We start from the raw sequence: 22460 nt of genomic DNA, 5'->3' as shown, positions 1-22460 counted from the left end.
ACATGAAGCTAGGTTCAGTCTACAGACTTATCTAGAAATGTCAACTGATTATCAACTTTGTTTTTGTGGGTTTGGTCATGGAGCAATACTTTAGTCTTGCAGACAACTTCTAGCCAATTGAATGCATTTTTATACCGTAGGCTTGCACCGCCATAACCTGAAACTTCCTAGATGGGTAACGTCTTGAATCTTAGTCACTCGAAATATATGTAGTAAAACATTTTTTTGTTGACAAAATTGTGGTTACGTTGCCCTAGCTAAAATAGTCAAGCATCACGTGCAGGTACATTGAACTGTTCCCACAGGCCACAGCCCCCTTACTCAATCCAGACAACCAGCCAGCAGCAAAGTTAGAGCAAAAACAGCATTTATCCGGAAATAGTCGATCCGTCGACCAATCTCTTTCAGTTGTCAAGTTTGTCTAGGTTTACCAAGATTGTCCTCTTCGCACAAGGGCATATTCTTCCTTCCAAAAACATTGGATCACAAGCAATCATTAGCTTTGCATCCGTATCAAGCAACCGCTTTTCTTGGAAGTGTTCTGATCCTGAACACAAATTCTTTCTTGTGCCAGTGCATTCATGAAACTGTTGCAGTTCGATTGGATCCGGAAATGGCGTCCAACGCGCTTCAACTTATCTTCCCATAAACTTATCCTGAGTTCAGAAATAAAAGATGTCTTCCAAGTAATTTTCACTGCTGGTGCACTATTTGGAACTTGATTAACATCACCTTTTTAAAGTCGTTGGTCAAATAAAATCAAAATATTTTTCTACACTTTCCAACAAAGGCATTTTCTGAGTATTGTATACTTATCACTATTTGTATACATATACGCACAAAGTAAATACTCAAATACTACCTCCGAATCGTTATATTTGACGTTTCAGACAAGAAAAGTGTATAGAAAATGAACTAAAGTTTTGTGTCCTAACGTCAAATAAAATGATTTGGAGGGAGTATTGAATAATGAAATAAGTAATGACAATTATTTATAGACAAAACTAGCACATATATAGATAGGCTATGATCGCTTAGTCAGGCAATCAAATACATACATCAGCTTTCATTCAGAAAGAAAAACAAACCAACTTTCAAAAAGGATATTTGCATATCGCGATTGCATGCCCAACTAATTAACACCTGCTGGACCACGGGGATTTCCCTTTTCTTTTTTTTTTCTCTGGCTTGAAGTGTCACATACAGCGAATGATTTTTTGCTATTTCTTTTGACCACTCCTCGTGCAAGACGTCATTTCAATGACTGAAAAAATATCCAAATCGGTGAATGAAAAACACAAATTCCAGAATTCCAGCTTCCGTTTTGACCCATTTGCATGGCTGACAAATCTCCATGTAAACGTATCCATCTCGAGGTCCAATTATGCAGGATGAACCATCAGATATTGGCCACAGCTACAAATCTGAATCAGCAGAAAACACATCGCACTGCTCTTCACCACTCTTTTCCAGCTCCAACCTTCACAGCCTCCCCAGCCAGCCACTTGAGCTGCTGCCACACAAAGCAGCTACAGCCACAGGCTGTTCATGAATGGGGAGATGCTCTATGCATCTTCACTTCTTCAGCAGAGCTGGCATCTTTCAAAGCAGCAAAGGCATCACGAGCCAAAGGGGGGAAAGCAACGGGGGTGTCACCATTCATGGGCAACAGGGCAAGTGTAGCTTTCATCAAACAAACCGAAAGAGGAACACAAGGCCTTAGGGGCATCATTGACTACCGATGAATAGCGACAAATTACCATCCTAGGAACTCTCTTTCCTTTGCCATTAAGGAAAGTGAGGCACAGGTCGGAGGTCAGGACTCAGGACAGTGGAGCACCAATTTGTGAAGATTTTATCTTGATGAAAAAGGAGTTGTAAGGCAGGCTGCCAATTTTACAACATTACATTTCTGGCTAAAGAAGCCTAAAACACTGGAATTTTATAGAGTGAGCTATTTGTCTATTTCCCTGAAACTATGATACACTACAATCTTCTGAATGAAGATGAATAAAAACTAAAGGGAAGCTTCTACCAGGCCTGATGCTAACCGGCGCGGAGATGAGATCTAGGGGCCTACAACTGCAACGCCTGTAACCTCGGTACCAGATTGGACAGATTTGCATGCTGTACTCGCTCATTGCGGAGGAGAAGAATGTTAATGGTGCCAGACTCTCTCAACCAGGCAGCCACCACAGCACTAGGTGACACAAACCTTCCAATATTAAAGCGCTCAACCTGAAACGGTGCTCCAATTGAAAGGAGCAATGCTTCAATAACACGTCGGAGAGTGCTTGAACCAGCTATCTTGCTATGTTTTCCCCATCCTGTCAGAATGCTGTCGAGACATAAACATGGTATTAGTTCAGGTAAAGCCAAGAGATTCTATCATTTGCACAAATGTATAATGAAATGGAAGTGCTAGATATCAAGGACCAAGTACCTTAAAAATTCAGGCATAGCTCGTCCTTCGAAGACTATAGAGCGTACATTCAGGAGCCATGCATGAACCATTGCTTGAGCTGCACCACATGACATAAGGTGCAGGTCCAGGCAGAACTCGCTCCACGTGTTCTCCCAAACACGACGGTTTACCCCTTCGAGCACAACTTGCTGAGCTCCTTGTCTCTGAAAATGATCAGGAACAAAAATGTCACAAAACCACTAAGCTATATAATGAGATGTGTATGTATATGGAAAGAGTTTACACAACTCATTTGACGAAAAGTTAGAATGGATGGTTGGGAGACGACAAACGATTGAAGTTGTCAGAAGTGAAATAAAATATAAATTTAGTACAGTGTTCCGTGTCAATGGGGTCGAGGAACAGGATCGAGGAATGCAGTATGCTACTTGTGAAAGGTTTTACAAGGTGGGGCCAAGATTGTTCCTGCGTCCCAGAACGAGGATGATGTTCCTGGATCGAGGAACACCAGCATCGGCCCCAGTTCTTGCAACTATTATAAAGGTAGTTCTTTTCAAATAACTTAACAATGGAAAATAATATTACCAGAGAACGACAGTGACCTCCTAATGCTAATAGACTAAATGAACCCAAGTATAAGGAGTAAAACCTACCTGGCCAAAATGCCACAGCACATCAGTAAGAGCATTGTAAAAGGCAGAAGATGTTGGAGAATCCATGCGTCCCAACTGATTAAAGAGGGACCGTGCTTGAGACCAAACTTCTTGATGGCCCATCAGAAGCCCATACGCAACCCCGTATACAAAGTTATCAAACAAGCGAAGCTGTTCCAGTAAAAGGGCTGCATCTTCAAAACTATTACAGCGACTGCAAGAGCAAGATTGAAGCAAATACTTAGAAACCACAGAACTTAAGAGGCGCACTAATGTAAACGTAATTTTTTTAGATGAATTAGCAGGCTCATCTTTTGCTTATGTGCTATTTGTTTTGAAATAACACAAGTACACAGTTAGCATACCGTTTTTCTAGTATCAAAGAAACCAATAGGTTATAGAATAACATAGAGTAACTTTGTGTATTCATGAAATACAGGAAGCTTTATTAAGTTTAACCAGTGTGCAAATAAATCTACATCGAAGTTATCTAGTTTAAGCTGCCAAAAAAACAGTATAATACCCAGGGTAACGCAGCACCAATTGTTAAATTTTCAACTGATAAAGTCAACAAGAGTGTATTTTTATGGCCAGAAAAAAATTAGCATTAGAAAGGCTCTAATGAAATGATGAAGATGTACCTGCAAGCATTCAGGATCGCAGAAAACGTTACAACATTTGGTCGTACACCCTGCTGGACCATCTTCTGAAATAATTCCAGAATGAAAAATAATTCCTGGGACCCCCTCATCCGAACATCAATGGCAGAACGGCCTCCTCTGGTAGCTGGATTAGCAGACCTTACAATCTGGCCACAATACACCCCAACAATTCCCATGTCTCCAATCTCAGGATCCTCCTCAGTAAGAATCTTAGATTTGCCAAACGCATCAATAATTGTGTTGTAGGTTACAACATTTGGCTTGATACCCATCCTCATCATCTCATCAAGCAAAGACAAAGCACACTCTACCAAACCATTCTTGGCCAACGTATCAATAAAAGAGCTGAACAGAACAACATCTGCCTTTAGACCAGACTCCTTAAAATCCAAGTAGACATTAAATGCATCTCCATGCATTCCTGCCTTTGAATAGATATCTATCAAAGTTGAGTATGTCAGCACACTAGGAGCTACACCTTGCGCCCGCATATCTTGAACAAGGAAAGCAACCATATCCAAGCGTCCTTGCTTTCCATATCCATTAATCAAGGAATTGTAAGTGACAGTGTCCTTCTCAATACCCAAACTCTCCATCTCTTCACACGCAGTAGCAATTTCATCATACTTCCCTGTCTTCACATATATGGCCAGCAAGGTGTTGTAGCAAACTCGGTCCAGTTGAATTCCCAAAGACTTCATTTTTCCACGCAACTTGAGTGCTTCATCATATTTCTCCAGTTTGGAGAAGCCATCCATAAGCGTACTATATGTAACAACATTTGGATTGACATTGTTTGCTTCCATATCCAAGACAACCTGCATAGCCAGCTCCATGTTGCCACACTTGCAAATTGCATCGACAAATGTGTTGTAAGTGTAAATGTCACGCCCACTCCCAAGATGGATCATTTCATCAAAGACAGCACGAGCATCTTCCAAATGGCCAGCCCGGCTACATGCCGCAAGAAGTGAATTAAACGTCTTGCGGTCTGGACAGAGCCCATCATGCAGCATCTGACGGAAATACCCAAGTGTGAATGTAAGGTCGACACCCCCTTTTCCGCATGCATCAATAACAGCATTGTATGACACTGTAGTAGGCCGCAAGCCTGCACCCTTCATCAACTCGAGCACCCCCATGGCCTCAGTTGCGAGTCCACTCCTAGCATAAGCTGAGATGAGGGCAGAGTGAGCAAACACTGTGTTGCCATATCCCCCAGCAATGCCAGTATCAAAAGCCCTCCTTGCCAGGTCTGGTCGGCCCATCTTGCCAAGCGCACCAATGGTGGCAGTCAGAAGTTTGCCTTTCTCGACAGCACCACCGCCAACAAGAGGCAAGGCAGCATAAAACACCTCAAAGGCACGGTATGCCGATTTATCCCTGTCGCCGAGCTCCCGGAGGACCTGGTAGTAGTCCTCAGGAGCGACTAGCTCACCCCGGAAGGACGAAAGAGCCGCACCAAGTGCTCGCCGGTCTTCAGGCCCCACGCGGAGCAGCTTGTTGACGCAGCGCCCCGCGGCAGCCGAGGACACGCGGCCGCGGTCCTGGGCTCCCGCGCTGCCACCGCCCCCCCGGGTGCGCTTGGAGATGGTCCGGGTGGTGCGCGTGCGCCGGAACTCCGGGCCAAGCGCCGCGGCCGCCGCAGCGGCGCGCTGGGGCTGCTGCACCCACGGCGCGCCGGGGCCGACGAAGATGGGGTTGTGGGCGGGCGGGCATGCCGCGGAGGAGGAGGAGGCCGGGGACGCCGCCGCGAGGAGGTGCGGCGGGCACAGCGCCGCCGCCGCGGCCGACGCCGAGGCCGGCGGCGCGGAGGCGTGCAGGCGCGCGGTGGCCGTGGCCGTGACGGCGGCCGCGGCCGACGCCGAGTGGTGGTGCGCCGCTTTGTGCGACGCCGCGTGCGCCTGTGACGGCGTGAAGTGCGTCGCCATCCCGGCGGCAGCGGCAGCGGCCTCCCCGCAGACCACGCAACCACGCAAGAATCGCCTCCTCCCAGGCGCACTCCACGGCGATCAAATTCCGCCCAAGAAATCCCACCAAGCTCAAACCTCTCCCGGGAAATCACCCCCCGCCTCTATCCTGATCCAACCGGGAAAGCCAGGCCACGCCGGAATCGAATCCCCGGGTCCTCGCGCGGGAGGCACGCGGCACGAGCCCAAGAAAGGCTCCAGAAAGGCGGGGCTTTGGCGGCTAAACCAGGGCCGTTTCGCTGCGGTGCAGCCGCGGGGGCGATGATGAGGGGGTCATCATGCCGGTGGGCGGTCGATTTGGCGATAAGGTGGGGGGATTTGGCCCTGGATTTCGCGAGGCGGGGATTGGGTGGCTGCGAAGAACACACGCGTGGCGTGGGTGGGGAAGGAAGCAAGAAGGGGAGGGAGGAAAGAGATAAGACGCCAAAAAAAAAAGCCAGCGGATTTTTGGACTGATGTGTGGGCCCCACACACGCCTCGGAAGATTTCCCACGCAAGCTACTGGCATTTCGTACGGATTGTTTCCGGGTGTTCGGTTAATGACACGTGGGGCTAAACTGCGAGACGAATCAAATAAGGTATCTCAATCTATAATTAGTGAATTGTTACTGTAGCATTACTGTAGCAATTATGAATTAATTAGGCTCATTAGATTCGTCTCTCGAAAAAGCACTCAGCTGTCAAAAAAACATTTATAAACAGATTTTATTTAATACTATAAAATAATAAGATTTTTTTTGATGTGACAGGAATTTCTAAAAAAAAAGTTTGGTTCAGCCGGCCCGTCTCGTGGCGGGCCGATTGGGTGTTCGAGGCGGCTGCTGAGCTGGCAAAAGTGCTACGGCCACTCGTCGAGTACCTGCGCTCAGAGCCGTTTGGGCTTTGTTTTGGCCAAATTCCGCGGAAAAGTGCACAAACTCCATCTGATTTCCTTGGAATTTCGTACTCCTAGCCAGAGTTATTGCAAATCGTGTGTTGTTTGGATTTTGCATCGCCAAAGGTTGACGTCAAATTTATTGCTCGGAGGAGAGGAGCAAAGAGTTATTGAACGTGAAGAATGCCAACAGTTAGGTGTGAATTTTCAGTTCACCATTCGTGCTTCTTTGATATTTTTTGAAGACAGTGCTTCTTTGATATTGATAAGGATCAGACTAGGAAAACGGAAAGTGGAATTGTAAGATACAGGAATATGTGTGTTTGTGTGCGGTCTTATTGTGAGATGTTTTGCAACTATAGTCGTTATTAAGAACCTAGCTTTTGAAAAATGGTACACAAAATGTTACCATGAACTTCGATAGCTAACCTTTGAAACACGGATCCCCTAACTTTCTTAGGGTAACTCCAGTGCTGCGGTCGAATTTAATAGCAGAGTTTGATGACCTGACTAGATTCGGAGGCTGCAGTGCAAAATCAGTTTCAAGGGACCCACAGCAACAATAAACTACAGCTTTTAATATCCATCTCTTTTTTTTTCTATAGCTATTTGTGGACTTAGACTCCGTTCGGCTGGCTGTGGCTGGTGGCTGGTGCTGATTTATTGTGAGAGAAAAGTACTACTGGTTGGATGGTGGCTGATGGCTGGTGCTAATTTGATGTATGAGGAAAACACTGCTGGCTGGTTGGCTGACAAGTCAGCCAAACAAAGTGTTAGTCTCGCAAACCTACTATATTTTCGCATGAACCCTACCCTCATGTTAGCCATATAATGCCATATATGGATCCGTGCATAACTTGTGTCGCTAGCATGTGTGTCTACAAAAAAAATGTTGTACTCCCTCCGTCCCAATATACCAATATAAATGCACTCTTAGAGTTCAAAATTTATCCTAAAATAAATGGAATCTATAGATGAGACAACCTAGCTCTAGTTGTCTTTTACTTTCTCTCCTCCCAAGATATAATGATTACATCAGGGTACAAAGTGTAATTTCTCACCAGCATTGATCTTCATAGCCAAACTCTAGAAGTGCATTTATTTTTGGACGGATGGAGTAATTTTTATCAAATTGATCATAACAATTGTAGTTTTTTTATAGTCAGGTATGAATAGCTGATGCTTGTGAAATTCTTTTCGGAAAAGGATTGTGATTGACTTCATTTACCTCGGACACCACCTTGAAACCATCCATTGGAGACAGGGGCAGAGCCATGTATGTTTTTTGGGTGCGGATGCACCCACACTGTAACACCCGGTTTATAAAAGGACATAAACCGAGCAATCATATACGTGCTAGGATCAAGTCACACGTATATACAACAGAATGAACAATATATCACAGCACATATCACGTAAAAGATATAATAAAGCGAGTACGAATGCTATTTATTACATTAATGACGAAAAAGTCTGATACAGCAGAAGCGAAGTACAAATACGATAAAAACTCTCCGAAGCTGAGCAGGGCGCCACAGGGACGTCAACTAGGAGACGAACGCCTAGAAGTCCTCGTAGTCCTGGTAGCGCTGAGCGAACTCCCTCGCGTCGGCAGGAACTGAGCAGCAGTAGAGTATCCCCAAGAGGAAAAATAGTAGAGTAGGCAAGAGTGAGTACACGACTTGTACTTAACAAGTATAACACAAACTATGAGGCTCTAGGTTAGCTGACTGACTGCATTAGCTTTTAAGTCTTGGCAAAATTTTATTAAAGTTATTTACTACAAGTTGATGAATTACCGTAAACCCAGTTACATAGTAATTAATTAAAATTAATCATGTTACTACTGAGAACCATACCAAACCAAGCCACCCGGGGAAACCTGCCTCATCAAAGGAAGATAACCCCACTAATCAAAAGGAGGATCTGGGCCGCTCATGACCGTGAGCACGGCTAGTATACCAGTCTTACACTCTGTAGAGGTTGCACATCTTTACCCACAAGTCGTGAGCTACGCTAGTTGTTCATCACACTTCCTTAGGTGAGATGACTAGCAAACTCACTGCGAGTCCGTTACAAAGGACATGTTGGTAAGGTGTAACCGCTAAGGAATCAGGCTCCGCAACGATGGTAACCACCTCGAGGGGTACGCAGACCAAGCCTCGTAGCCTGGGGACTATTGAAGCTCACCACCCCTCCTGCCCCGTCGGTAAGTTACTCCCGAACCAAAATGACCTAATTAGTAAGTCAAGACCGTCTCATTCCAGTCTTGTGGTAGCGCTGTTGTCCCAAGTTGTCGCTCTATGAACCGGACCTTATGGAGAGTGGCCAACCAGGCAGTAAGCACCGTGCTGGCCCCCTAAACCATGTTTCTAACAAAACCAATTTTAACGAGACGTGAGCCCCTCAAACGGGCCACTCTCAGAATTAAGTTGCATATACCATTAATCAAATTAATTAAAAAGGACCAAGTGTGTTATAGCGCGGCACCTAGCACAACTAACCAAAATGCAACCCAAAAGGATATATATAAAGGATATAAAGTGGCTAGGAAAGTCTTTATAGGCATACAATATTAAAATGCAGTATGAAAATATATTTAAAAGTGATAGGTGTTGTTCATGTTATACTTGCCTTCCTCGTACTGCTCCTGCTGCTGGTCAAACTGGTCGGAAGACGGCTGCTCCGGGTACTGGTACTGGGGTTCCTCAGATGGATCAACGTCTACTCACGAACACATGGCCAAAAACAATACACCACATAAACATACATGCAAATAATAGCATAAACTAAGAAACAGTATAACAATACATAAAAACAGTACACTAAACTAGTCTAAAACTATTCTACGCGTTACAACAATCGCGTGGACATAAAGAACGCCTAAAATGGAGCTAAAACGCAAAATCTAGGCCAAAAACAAGATCTAGGGACCTATTTGTAAGAAAACTGGAGTTCCAGGGAGTTTCTGGGCAAAACCGAGGACTAAAACATAATAACCGAAAAGATCCAGGGGCTAGCATGCAAAACCGCCGGCTCTGGACGGCGGGTTCTATTTCTAGGAAGCTCAGGGGGGTCCGTGCAAAAATCTAGGCTGAACTGGGAATAGTTTTGAACTACAAAGGAGTGCGGGTTGATTTCGGAAAAGGACAGGGTCTCTTTAGCAAAACAGCCAGCCGAAGGGGTATGGGGATTCTCTGCCGTCGGATCTAGATCTAGTGGTTCAGATCTGATCGGCCCACGTTCTAATCTGGGCCGCTGTTTCCAGATCGGGCGGCCAGGGGTGAAGGGCGCGCAGGTCGCCGGAGACGGCGTCCCCGCGGCGGCGCACGGCTGGGGATCACCGGGTCGGGCCAAACTTGGCCGTCCGGGCACAAAATCGATCGCGGCTTGGCTCTAGAGATTGCGCGCGGAACGGGTAAAGCACCCAGGGCATCCGCGTGGGCCTACAACAGTCGTAGCAGGGCGTGTGACTGTGCAGGGCGGCGCTGGCGGCCGTGGTTCGCCGGCGTGCGATGTCTGGCCACAGAAGTGGCCCACGTGCCTAGGAAACAGGTGAGTAAGATAGAGGGGGATGGGGAGATGCTCACCGGGGCTCGAATTCGAGTTGTGCTGACGTGCAGGGAGGTCGTCGGCGAAGTTCGGCGGTGGGTCGTGGGCGGCGCTCGGGGAGGGGTCGATGCAGTGGAGCTCCGGGCGTCTGGATCCCGCGGCTCGACTCGTGGTACTCCTGCGAAGAAGCTACGGGGTTCAGGGCGGCCGGAGCACCAATGGCGGCGAGAGATTTTGACGGCGAAGGTGCTCACCGGCGGCGGATCTTGGGGTGATTCGGGAGCTGCAGAGGTTGGAGCCGAGGGCAGCGGGCTCAGTGAGGCTCCTGGATTCAAAGCGAAGCCAAGGCGGTGCTTTGCAGGGGCCGGGAGGGGGTGGCGCAGCGGGTCCACGGCGGTGCAGCGGAGCTCTGAGCTGCGGAGCGAGCGGGGGCGGTGGCGCTAGGGTTTTGGGCAGAGATAGCGAGGTGTGGTGTCGGGGGGGGGGGGGGGTCGCGGATGCGTTTAAAGGGGGAAGCCGGGGATCTTGGGGAGGCGCGCCCAGGGAAAGTCCGGCGAGAAACGCGGCCGTGATCGCGGGCGAGCGTTGCGCTGAGGCTGGAGGAGCGGGATGACAGGTGGGCCGTGTCGGTCAGCGAGTGACGGGAGAGGAAAGCGCAGGCGTCCATGGCAAGCAAGCGAGGCTGACTAGTGGGCCTGGGGCGCGACGCGGGGTGAGAAGGGGACGCGGGCTGAGGGTGGTGCTGGGCCTTGCGGGAGAGGGGCTGGGCCGTGGTGTGGGCTGCGTGGAGTGAGAAGGAGTGAGCTGGGCCCGCGGGGTGATGAAAGAGTGGGTTGGGCCGGTCTGGGCTGGTTCACAGGTTTGGTTTTGGGTTTCTTTTCTATTTCCTTCCTCTTTTTTCTTTCTCAAACATCACTCAAACTAATTGAATTCAAATCAAATTTGAATTCAAACCATATGCACTCAATCAATTAAAAAAATATGCACCAGCATGAATGCTCAAACATGTTGAACCTACAATAAATTTTAATTACTTTATGAAGCAAAAATAAATTATAAATGCTAGGCTAAGCAAATTAAATCCTAGAAAAAAATTAAATAAAGCCAATTAAATTTATTATTAATTGTTGAAATTTAAATTAGGGTGTTACAGACACCAAAATAGAGTTTGGTGTAATCATCACGTTTTCACCTTAATACTTAGAGTTCTAAACGGTGCACCCTCCATTTAGCTCTAGCTTCGCCCCTGGTTGGAGAGGCCTCATGTCCAAGAGGGCAACAAAAAGTGTATGGACCATGCCATTAGTTCCGGATCATGCTGATATTTAGAAACTTCCACGCTTGATTTTTCAGGAGTTCCGTAGGTTCTAAAATTGTGCAAATGGATCTGGATGACAGTGACCGTGTGTTTAGAATTTGGAAGTGACCGCATACGGCATCAAAAGACAGAGTCATAAACCACTTCGCCTCTTGCCCTTTCCATGCAGGTGACAGGTTGCAGAAAGGCACACGTTTCAGGGGCCTGCACCTGAGAAAACTCCACTTGGTGATATCCATGCATGTATCCCACACACAAAAAAAATGGAGTTTGCAGGAGGAAAAAAAATTGTGGAGCCGGTGAGTGTTTTTTCTTGGCCGGCTGGCGTGGCAATCAAAGTCCAGGGGTAGAAGGGGAAAAGTTCCTAATCGTTGCTCAGTTAAAGCCGCCACATGGATGCCATCTCTATGGATGCGAGCACGGTCTTTCTTTTTTAGAAAAAATTGTGAGCCGCACCCAAATGTTCGGTGGCAAAGGTGCAAATTCTCTACAATCATTTTTTGATTTCTATAAATAATTAGCGACTCTAACCTGAGCTTGTTTTTCTCGAAGAAGGAAAATGGCTCGTGCTATACCAACTGATTGAATATCATCTAATCAAATTTCGGCCGTTCAGACGATCCACAGTCTATGGTCAACTCAAATGTATTTGGAATCATCCAAAGTGATCTTTTGATGCCCCCATAGAAAGTATCACACTATCTTATCATGTGATTCAAGGAAATATTCTACATACTCGTGTAAATAAATAAATAAATAAATATGCCTCCTGCTCCGTGGCGAGTCGTATACGTATTCTCTCTGCAATACGGAGTGTAAGCGATAGAATAAATGTCCAAGTGCAACCATGTATGATTAGGTTTGTTCAAAAAGGAAAAAAAACAACTGGTTTTTGACCGGTTACGATTCTCCATGGAACTTTAAGATGTCTACGATCGTGCCTATTTTTACGGCCACAAACCATATGCTCCTGCATTTCTTGCTCTAATTATTGGTTTTCCTCTCCTTCACAAAACACTAGAAAATCTCTCATCCGTCTGATCTCCATCGGACGGCCGGTAGGGCCTCTCCTATCTCCTCTCCATCTTCCCCTCGCTCTCTTCTCCACTCCCTCGCTCAGGTGGAGAGTGGGCAACCTGGCGCCCCCGTCCCTCCTCGCCTCTGGTTCCTCCTCCCGCCCCGCGCCTCCGCCTCATCAAGATAAGGCTGCAGGCTGCAGTGCAGGCCCATGCTTCCAGAAGCTTCCGGAACATCGCGCTGAGCCCGACCTGGTCGCCGTAGTCCGGTACTGAAGAGGCTGCATGAGTAGTCGCGCCGCCGCCGCCGCCGCCGTTGCAGCAGAAGAAGAGGAGCCATGGGGATGCTCGCCGCCGCCGCAGCCTCCGCTCTCCTCGCCTCGCCACAGGCGCCCGCCGGCCGCCGGCGCGTCTCCGGAGCGTGGACGCTGCGCCTGAGGCCTGCCGCCTCCCCCGGCGCCGGCACGCTCAGGTGAATGTCTGTCTGTCTACTTTCTGCTGATTCGGCTGACTCCGCGCGAAACGCGTTGGCTCCTTTATTTGGGTGCCTCTGGTGCGCGAGGAAATGATAAAGGTTCCTTCTTTGGAATCTTGGAGCTCCGGGGTGGTTTGCTAGAATAGGGGATTTGAGCTGGGGATGATTCATGTTCAAGATTGGTAGTTAGGATTAGGGCAGGTTGCTTAACCTTGGTAGGTTAGTCTCTTCCTATTTGGATGCTTGTGTGGGAATTTTTTCGGTGCAATGGTGACGGTTGCACTGAGATGTAGGATATGGTTTGAAGTTGTGATCATATAAGCATGTTCCTGATGGTTTCTTTTTTGTTGTGGATGCTAGGCTACTGGCTCCTCTATAGATTTTTCTGCCTTTGCCTCTTTGTCACCAGGCTATCCAGGTGGTTATGGAAGGATAGCTAATTTTAGTCGCCTTGTGTGTGTTTATATGTTTTCCTGTTGGCATAAATGTGTTGAACAGCAAATACGATCGACTCACAACTCACAATCGAGGTTGATTGAATTAGGAATACTGTGTAACCAGGTGTCCAGGTGATTGAGCTCATGATGTTGCCGTTTATATTTCTTGTATTAGAATTTGCTCCTGAAATTTCTATTGATTCTAAGAGTTTGTAGATCATTAATATGTTGCATAATTTTTTGCCAGGCTACACAATTTTGTCCCAAAGTGTTACATTGCAAACATTGAGGTCGATGTTAGTACTGTAAGTAAAGAAGAGGATTTTGATGATCCACCATCACTGCCACCGGGATGCTCCATTCCGGTTGTTAATCTTCATGGAGATGTTCTAGATTCTAGTCCTTTTTCACTGTATGATAGGGCCTCCTGTCCTTCTGATTTTGAAGAGCTGCCGGTATGAACCTTCGTCCCTTTCTGATGTTCTTTTCTTTGTTGAATCTTTTGCCCTCTTGTAATCATCTGTTTATAATGCAGGTCTTGTCTGAAGGAGAGCAACATACTTTGGCCTCCACTCCAGCTCATCCTGCTGGACTATACGGTAAGAGAGGTTTTTTTTTTTCAGGATCATTTCATTTTTAGTATCTGTATTACTGTTTACACTGTATAAGTTATGCAAATATGCTGCTAATTTCTTGGGAGGCAGAAGATCTGTGTTATAGTTAGTTGATTAATATTTTCATGGTCTCATAAAAGGAGCAACAGCTCTGTCATACCCCTAAGAATTTTTTTTTCTTTAAGATCATTTCTGTCATGGAACTTAAGTAGCATGTAAAGTTTAAACACATACAACATTGATGCAGCTCTATATGCTAGTTACTTATTTGGTAACTTGGTGGAACAACTGTGGAATTTTGCTTGGCCTGCTGCACTGGCAATTCTTCATCCAAGTCTATTGCCTGTTGCTATTGTTGGTTTCTTCACAAAGGTACGTGCCACTGTACTGAATTTAAGAGAAATATTCTGTATCAATAGTCTAATTGAATATATGATATCCAGCTTTCAGTGTTTATCGGGGCACCAATAGTTGGCAAGCTTATGGACCATTTCCCTCGAATACCCATGTACACCGCATTGAATGCTGTGCAGGTGCTTGTCCTTTATCTTCTCTAGTTTCTTATTTTGGGCAAAAAAAAAGAAGAAGTTTCATATAGTCCATATGCGACACACGAAAACATACTTCAATTGATGCCAGTTCGTTGTGCAACCGGGTCTTGCAGGTAGCCACTCAGTTGATATCAGCTGCAACGGTCATCTATGCTCTAAAAAATCTGAGACATGCTTCTACAACAGATGTGGTTCTGAGACCTTGGTTTATTGCACTAGTGGCAGCTGGAGCTATTGAAAGGCTTGCAGGATTGGCGCTAGGAGTTTCCATGGAGCGGAATTGGGTTGTCTTGGTAGGGTTGCTGATCCACATACCACTTTTGTAGAGTGCTACTTTGTTAGTTTGACTGTAAATATTTGATATTCCCTCTGCAATAAAAAAATTGTAAGATGGAACTAAGAAGTCTAAATAGTTTGAGTGGAATAATTCTGTTATCTTAAATAACTTTGAGATTTCAAAATAATTTGCTTCTTGTTTTGATTAACTTCTTCCCTTACAGTTCTTTTCTCTGTGAAGTTAGCAGGAACAAACAGGCCCGTTGCACTAGCTCAAGCAAATGCTGTGCTTAATCGACTTGATCTAATTTGTGAGGTGTGATTCCTCACTCTCATACTTGCATATCACCATCATCTTCTTTGATTGATTGAGACTTCAGCGCACAACAAGGCTGATCATTGATTGTGATTGATTTGTTTTCTTATTTATTGGTTGCAAATAGCTGAACATGACATCCTGTTTTGAGTGGACAAATTATATCTAATAACCTTTTTGGGGAATGATTGCAGACAGTCGGTGCTTCAGTTTTTGGCCTACTGCTATCGAAATACCATCCTGTGACCTGTTTGAAGATTGCTTGTGGTCTAATGATATGCAGTTTCCCCGTTCTGGTAAACCAAATTTATTTTCGCTCCTAAAACTTGAATATCCAAATGTAGCATACTCACAGGGCGGCACTATGTGGACTTCTCAATTTCAGGTTATGTTGGGTCAACTAATTAACAGAGTCTCGTGCCATGCACTTGATTCCTCTAGAACCACCACTGATGAATCTATTTGTATTGATCTGTTAGATGTGCGCAAGTTAGGTGAGGAACTTTGATATGGTTAACTATTTAATTTTACTTCGGTAGATAGTCTAACAGTCTCTTTAATCTTCAGTTCAAAATAGTTTAAGTGCTATCAAGCATGGCTGGAATGAGTATAAGCAGCAAACAGTTCTACCTGCAAGTGCAGCTACTGTGTTTCTAAATTTTAATGTTGCACTTGCCCCGGGTGCCATAATGACTGCATTATTGATGCATCGTGGTAGGTTTCAGTGTTTCACTTCTCCTGTTCAAATCTATGACTTCCTTAAAAGCCTCTGTATAAGATTATATGTATCAATTTTGAACAGGTATTAGTCCGTCCATTGTTGGTGCTTTCAGTGGATTGTGTTCTGTCATGGGCCTTGTTGCAACATTCATCTCCTCAAGCCTGGTTCAAAGAGTTGGAATTCTAAAGGTTTGACCTCTACCTTGTTAGTTTTGTTGCCATAGTTTCTTTCACTGTTGATGCAAATGGCTGATGTTATAACAGGCGGGAGCTGCTGGATTGATATTTCAAGCTTCACTCCTGTCCGTTGCGCTCACAGTGTATTGGGCTGGTTCAATTTCGCAAAGGACACCTCTACTTATATTCCTAGCATCCATTGTAAGACTGAAATCTTAACTTCATATCCCCTTTCAGTTTAAGTTAGTTGAACATTAAAGAGTAATCCTTGCATCTATTCTGTGTTAATCTGCAGGCACTGTCTCGGTTGGGCCACATGTCTTATGATGTTGTCGGGACCCAGATCGTCCAAACTGGTGTTCCTGCTTCAAAAGCAAATCTAATTGGAGGAATGGAGGTTTCAATTGCAAGCCTTGCAGAGTTAGTCATGCTTGCTATGGCTATTATTGCGAACGATGCCTCCCATTTCGGCTTCTTGGCAATCCTGTCTGTGTCGTCAGTTGCTGGGGCAGCGTGGATGTTCTGTCGGTGGTTAACTAATCCAACAGATGAGCAGAGGGAACTCTTCATGTTTGATCCCCTTTACCAAGTTAAAGCAATGTAAGTATTGATTCTGCTATCTTCATGCTTAATACTGAACTTTGTGCTAGTGTTATTTGACAAGTGATGAATGTATGCCTCCGAGTCTCATTTTCAAGCAAGATATTTAAATCACTGTTTTTCCACTTAGCTGTTATCGAAAACTGAAACTACTGATATCATGGTCCAAACAAAGTGTATTAATCAGTCCTTAAATATCATTGTGCAAGCAATTATGCATGATTCAACCTTCAGACCTCGTATGATCTAAAACTGACTCATAACACTCATCTTATCTTGCAGATAGTAGATGATGCAGGATACTCCCAACACAGCTAGGAAAACTACAGGAGCCTACTTGGCTGATGGTGTTTGTTGGATCTGCAATACTCTTATGATGATGTGAAGATATGCTGTGACATTTAGGTTCGATACAGCATACACTTAGGACAGAAGCATTTGCTCCTCTTAGTCTCAGCCACGTGCAGGATTCAATTTGTATACTCTCTACTTAATTCATCTCCCCACCTGTACATTACATATATGATCTGTTTAAACGTTGCTTGTTATAGCTGATGTAGAACATTAACAGTCAACTGTAGTACTGAATAACATCTAACCACCTCTTCTTTCCTCACTGTCCCCCTCTGATGCCGCAAATGTTTAACACTGTAACTGGATCTTATTAAGTGAATTCACTGTGTTCTTTATTCTGTCCATCATGTTTTTTTTTGTTACTGGAGTGGTTAGTGTGAATCCTGTGTGATGGTTTCTCTAATTAACTGACTTAATTACTGCTGTAATGGTTCTGTGGTGTAGTTTGTTATCACGTTAGTCTTACACACTAAAGGTCCCCAGTTCGAGCCTGGGGAGCACCATTCGGTTCTAATTATTTTTTCCCCCTTCATCTGACAACTCCTGAAACGCATGGCGACTGTTATTTGTTCATTTCTGATGAGGACTTTGAGGAGTGACCGTGTGAACTTATTAGTTATTACCATTTCAATCTTTCCCCTTGTTGCAGTGACCGTGTGAACTTATTAGTTATTACCATTTCAATCTTCCCCCCTTGTTCCAGTGAAAAAACAGATGCTCTATGAAGTAGGCTTCTGTGTTCTGATGAAAAAGGCCAAACAGAATCAAACTAGAAACTAATGTACTGGAAATAGGCCAAACTTTTGGTCGGAACGTCATTTGAAAAAAGAACAGAGGGAGCATGTTATTTGGAGAAACTTATAATTTGTATTTTTTTGGTCACATGCATATTGATTTGTGCTGATTTCAAGAGGTTGCTTACCTTTAGTTCATAATTATTATATTTGGATTTTCATAGAGATGGATGTGGAAGTGGAACCAAGAAAGTCAAGAGATGGCAACTATTGCAGTTGTGGACCTAGCATATGGAGATGACATCGACGAATTCATACAGATATTAGTGGCAATATAGTTGTATTGAGTTATACCGTTAAGTTGTACATAAAGAAACAATAACCACCATGCTATTGAGCAGCCATTTCATATCAACGTATATGCATTATTTGCTCAATCAAAAAATTCATTTCAGTAAACCTTATCTACGAGCTCTAGGAGACTAACTAAAGGTTTTCTACTACTTAGAAAAGGCGACGCGCGCATAGGCACGTGCAAATCACTAGTGATCACATTCACACCTTAAGCTTAAGGTGAACTTTAGAAGATTCTCTCCTGTGGTGGAGTTCCACAATGGCTAAAGTGTAATTTTGTACAGATATTTATTATTTAATGCCACCTTTTTTTTAACACATTGTGGATGCCAAAGATTATTGCATGGGGGGGGGGAATAAAATTCATGTTTACTGTTGAGATGTTTGGTATACAGATTGTATATGGACTCCCCCCTCCCCAACCGTATCCTAGATCAAGATTGTGGAAAGATGGAACTTTTTTTAATAAAAAACTCAACTTGGGGTGGGGCCTACCCCTACGGTATCGTGGGAGGAAGAAGACATACTCACACAAGTCGAGAAAATCCCCGCCCACCCGTACACAGCGGCACCGCAACCCTTGTGAGACTGAAATGGCCTTAGACATGTGCTTTGGAATAAGGCGGATGAGGGGATTTTTTCAACGCGCAGATAAACTGCACCACCCCTGACTGGCAAATTCGCCCAGATAAACTGGGTCACTCCCGACCAACAAATTCGCCCCGCCAGGGGGATCGAACCTGAGCTGACGGGGTGCCATGCTCACGACAAGACCAGCTGGTCTGTTGTTCGCTGGCGAAAGGTGGATTTTAAGCAATAAGTCTACAGTTGATAGTTATTTGGTAACCTAGATCAAGATCGTGGCCCTTCTCTGATTTTCTCTTTTACATATGTCATATTACCTTTATATCACCTAGTCGTAGCGGAGCTATAAAAATAGGTTGTACACGAGTATTACTGGTTATTGTAATTCATGCTGCTAATGGTCTGCGAGGTGAATCCACTCCAGACCACTTCAATTAATCACATCATTTCCATCTAGACCAGTCCACTAGTCTAGGTGCGAAACCCGAAACCAAAACTAATCTGGACACAATTTGAGAACAAACCAAACCAGTCGCTCCCAATAACCATAGGTTCAAAACTAATCTGTAGTTTGAACGTAAACATTCACTTTGTGAATATTCAAAATCGGGATTTTACTTAATCTAAAAAATCATCATAAAAGAACTCCAAACCAGTACGCCATCTTACCAAGAGATTAGTCACCACTAACCTTATGACAAAACTCAGCTCATTTCTTTTTCTCTCCGTTGTAACCCCTCATATTTCAACGGATTTTAAACTCCAAGATAAAAAGGATGAAATTTAACAGCACTTCATCACCATTCACCATTTGCTATTTTTCACTGGCTTCACAACTGGCTACCGTTGCCCCCACTTTTCCCGGGAAAACTCCCCTCCTTTCCTTCCCATTTCAAATAAGTATGCAGTTATTATTAGATAAACAATTATTAATTGACCACTTCTCCTCCTATTTACTCTGACCCTGATCAGCTCGGGCCCTCCATCCTCCCCCGCCTCTCGCCATGCGCGCCATGCCGCCGCCGCCGCCGCTCCTCGCCTGCCTCCTCACCCTCCTCCTCGCCACCACGATGGTGCCACCGGCCGGCGCCTTCTGCGTCTCGAAAAAGGGAGGGGCGCACAGCAAGCCGCCGGCCAAGCCGAAGCCCGCGCCGGCGCCGCCGAAGCCCATCCCGCTCATCCCCGGCGCCGACATCGTGCGGAGCCTGTGCCTGAAGACGGACTACCCGGACCTGTGCATGTCGTCCATCTCGAAGCAGCCGCAGCCGCAGCTCCCCGGCGGGAAGCGGCTCGACGGCGCGGGGGTGCTCCGGCTGGCGATGGCCGCCGTGCGCGCCAAGGCCGCCGAGGCCTCGGATGCGGCGGCCGCGCTGGCGAACGACCCCAAGACGCAGCCGGGGGCGCGGGGCCCGCTGAACGACTGCGTGGACTCGTTCGACGACCTGGCCTACAACCTGGAACAGGCCGAGAAGGCCCTCGCCGCCGGCGATCGGGGGACCACGGGCACCATGCTCGACGCCGTGCGCACCGACGTGGACACCTGCGACCAGGGCTTCGAGGAGCGCGAGGAGCTCAAGAAGGTCATGGGCAAGCGGGACGCCGAGCTCGCCAAGCTCGCCAGCAACTGCCTCGCCATCGCCACCGCCGCCGGCCTCCGCTAGCTAGACCGCGGCCGGCCATAGGTCGTTAGCTCATCCATAGGTGTGCTAGGGTTTCCTTTACGGCCGAAATTCACCCAAATTTCCCTTCTAGGATCCGATAAAATTAGATATCAGCTAAGTTTTTTCTACTTCCTACACTAACGGCACAAATTCACCTACGCGACGATCCCACGCTCATAAAATTTAATTCTTATTTTATCTATGAACAAGTGATGTTTAATAGTTTAGAAATAGTTTCAAGTCAAATTCTATGATTCTTTTAAAACCTTCAATTTTTTAATTTGGTCTGATATTTCCTGTTTATCATATTATTTATCCTTAACTTCTGATATTTTTTTTCGATAATAAAAGCCTCTCCTAGACACCAACAGGCATAAACACCTACCACCACCACCACCGTATAATTTACTCTCATCATCGCATCGAAGATGCTTGTGTATCCATGGATCCAGGAAGAACATGCAGTTAGTGGAAGCATTTCGATCTGTGTCATGTTGCGGCCTTGACTGTTGATTCCCCTTTTCCTCTTCGTTTCTTTTACGTTCACGAAGAACTGATTGAGGTGACCATCCGCGTTGTTCTCGGAAAAGACGGAGACGGTAACGTACCTAACGTCCTAAGTTCCTAACCTGAGGCGATGCCATGAGCTTTCTTCTGCTGCAGCTGAGACATCTGTTGCATGCATATGCATGTGACTTGAGAAATTCCAATGTCATGTTGTCTCTTTGAGACAATCATCTAGTCCTGGGATTAATCCTTGTTAACATTTTTTTCCCTCTTTGAGAGAGCAGTCAGTACTCATCATTTCTTTGTCATTTTCTCAAGTCACATGTTTGAAACCATTTCACGCATGATCTCTGCAAGTCTGCATCATACATGTGATGAGATGATATACCTCTGTTTCTGCGGTTGTGGTCTGCACTCATGCTTAACGTGTGACCACACGCAGCTTCTGCGTGTGACAGTTACACGAAGACTGATAAATTAGGAATAATAAATCTCCCAATGCAAAATGGTATTTTATTAAGATCTTGTCCATTTGATTTACGCCACGATGAGAAAGCACAAAGCAGTAGTTGATATGTACAATTTTACGCAAAATTCATGGACACCCGAGTAATATAGAATCACTCAGCATAGCCTTCATCTCAGAGTCTTTCAGAAATCGTGTTGTCTCCGTTAACAACTGTTAGAAAAGAAAAAAGAAAGACCTTCAACTTCACATGTTTCATCACTCATCAGTATAAACATTTTTTTTGTTTTCGATCGGAGCAGCAACTATAATAAACACGAGTGCAGTGCGCGCCACCGCGCGCGTAAACTATTTGCTTGATTCCATTTAGCAATATATTTTAGTATGAATTTAATAAATCGAGTTCTATTGAAGTGATCTGAAGTGTATAGTATATGTATATATGTACTGTATATAGAGCTATCTGTAGAGTTAGGCATATATAAATAAATATGTACAAATAGAGGTAGTACATGTATATTAATATATATAAAGATGAAAACAAAAGAAAAAGGAGTGGAGTAAGAGGAGTGCAGGCGCTGCTGCAGGCTGATCCTGTTCATTAGAGGTAGGCATAATTAACCGATGACTGAGAACTAGCGCTACAGTAAATTTAAAAGTTCGACCACTGATTAGGAGTATTAAATGTGGATATCTCACAAAATCCATTCCATAATCCCCAGGTGAAATTGCGAGATGAATCTTTTAAATCTACTTGGATCATGATTTGATAACATCATGCTACAGTAGACATCCTCTTACGATGAATTAATTAGGCTTAATAGATTCGACTCGCGACTTTTCGTCTATCCGTGTAATTAGTTTTATAATTATATAATATTTAGTTCTTGTAATCTTCGGTTGAAAATTGGTACAATGAATTTTCTTAAAAATTTCGCAAACTAAACAAACCCTGAATCGAAATGCCCGAAACCGAAACTGAAATCGAAATGACCGAAACGAAAATATTCGGTTCTAAATTGGTTCTCAGTTGCAACTAAGCGAATTTATCTTGGTTAATTCGATTCCGAACATCTGCTAACCAAATAAACCGAAAGGATCAAAACTCACGCCCCCCCTCTCTCTCTCTCACCCTTTTCTCTGTCGGCAGCAGCATCCTCACC

General features: G+C 45.1%; 3 protein-coding genes and 1 non-coding gene across 5 annotated transcripts; 3 read left to right on the top strand and 1 right to left on the bottom strand.

Moving 5' to 3' along the window:
- Positions 1-1832: 1832 nt before the first annotated feature.
- Positions 1833-6091, bottom strand: LOC120666482 (pentatricopeptide repeat-containing protein At2g31400, chloroplastic-like). The gene is made up of 4 exons (XM_039946336.1): positions 3720-6091; positions 3079-3292; positions 2444-2628; positions 1833-2338 (listed from the first exon to the last, which is right to left on the bottom strand). The coding sequence occupies exons 1-4, from the start codon at positions 5669-5671 to the stop codon at positions 2077-2079; spliced, it is 2613 nt and encodes an 870-aa protein (XP_039802270.1). The 5' UTR covers positions 5672-6091; the 3' UTR covers positions 1833-2076.
- A 6452-nt stretch (positions 6092-12543) lies between these two features.
- LOC120666484 (solute carrier family 40 member 2, chloroplastic-like) lies at positions 12544-17334 on the top strand. Of its 2 annotated transcripts, none has more exons than XM_039946338.1 (14): positions 12544-12942; positions 13630-13837; positions 13918-13981; positions 14244-14368; positions 14440-14529; positions 14661-14840; positions 15065-15139; positions 15334-15435; positions 15525-15633; positions 15707-15853; positions 15942-16048; positions 16124-16237; positions 16332-16636; positions 16919-17334. In XM_039946338.1, the coding sequence occupies exons 1-14, from the start codon at positions 12809-12811 to the stop codon at positions 16920-16922; spliced, it is 1764 nt and encodes a 587-aa protein (XP_039802272.1). In that variant the 5' UTR covers positions 12544-12808; the 3' UTR covers positions 16923-17334. The 2 variants fall into 2 exon arrangements, with proteins under 2 accessions (XP_039802272.1, XP_039802273.1); XM_039946339.1 differs by lacking the exon at positions 12544-12942 and adding an exon at positions 12998-13514.
- Positions 17335-17419: 85 nt separating this feature from the next.
- On the top strand, positions 17420-17493 carry TRNAV-UAC. Its single transcript has one exon. It is a non-coding gene; the product is annotated as a tRNA-Val (tRNA).
- A 2200-nt stretch (positions 17494-19693) lies between these two features.
- LOC120666488 (pectinesterase inhibitor 28-like) lies at positions 19694-20459 on the top strand. Its single transcript, XM_039946343.1, has one exon. It carries the CDS (start codon positions 19734-19736, stop codon positions 20322-20324), a length of 591 nt encoding a protein of 196 aa, XP_039802277.1. The 5' UTR covers positions 19694-19733; the 3' UTR covers positions 20325-20459.
- Positions 20460-22460: the final 2001 nt, after the last annotated feature.

This window comes from Panicum virgatum, chromosome 3N, assembly GCF_016808335.1.
Source record: "Panicum virgatum strain AP13 chromosome 3N, P.virgatum_v5, whole genome shotgun sequence".
Classification (NCBI taxonomy): Eukaryota; Viridiplantae; Streptophyta; class Magnoliopsida; order Poales; family Poaceae; genus Panicum; species Panicum virgatum.
Note: the sequence above shows the minus strand (reverse complement) of the source record. Positions and strands in the feature narration are given on the sequence as shown.

What these genes read in the sequence shown, in the direction of transcription:
- LOC120666482 (XM_039946336.1), bottom strand. Translation starts at nt 5,671, where the DNA reads ATGGCGACGCACTTCACGCCGTCACAGGCGCACGCGGCGTCGCACAAA. An exon ending in GCGATCCTGAATGCTTGCAG is followed by an intron (nt 3,293 to 3,719) that starts GTACATCTTCAT and finishes TTGCTCTTGCAG; the next exon opens with TCGCTGTAATAGTTTTGAAG. An exon ending in TGCTGTGGCATTTTGGCCAG is followed by an intron (nt 2,629 to 3,078) that starts GTAGGTTTTACT and finishes GATCATTTTCAG; the next exon opens with AGACAAGGAGCTCAGCAAGT.
- LOC120666484 (XM_039946338.1), top strand. Translation starts at nt 12,809, where the DNA reads ATGGGGATGCTCGCCGCCGCCGCAGCCTCCGCTCTCCTCGCCTCGCCA. An exon ending in TTGTTGGTTTCTTCACAAAG is followed by an intron (nt 14,369 to 14,439) that starts GTACGTGCCACT and finishes TATGATATCCAG; the next exon opens with CTTTCAGTGTTTATCGGGGC. An exon ending in AGCGGAATTGGGTTGTCTTG is followed by an intron (nt 14,841 to 15,064) that starts GTAGGGTTGCTG and finishes TTCTCTGTGAAG; the next exon opens with TTAGCAGGAACAAACAGGCC.
- LOC120666488 (XM_039946343.1), top strand. Translation starts at nt 19,734, where the DNA reads ATGGTGCCACCGGCCGGCGCCTTCTGCGTCTCGAAAAAGGGAGGGGCG.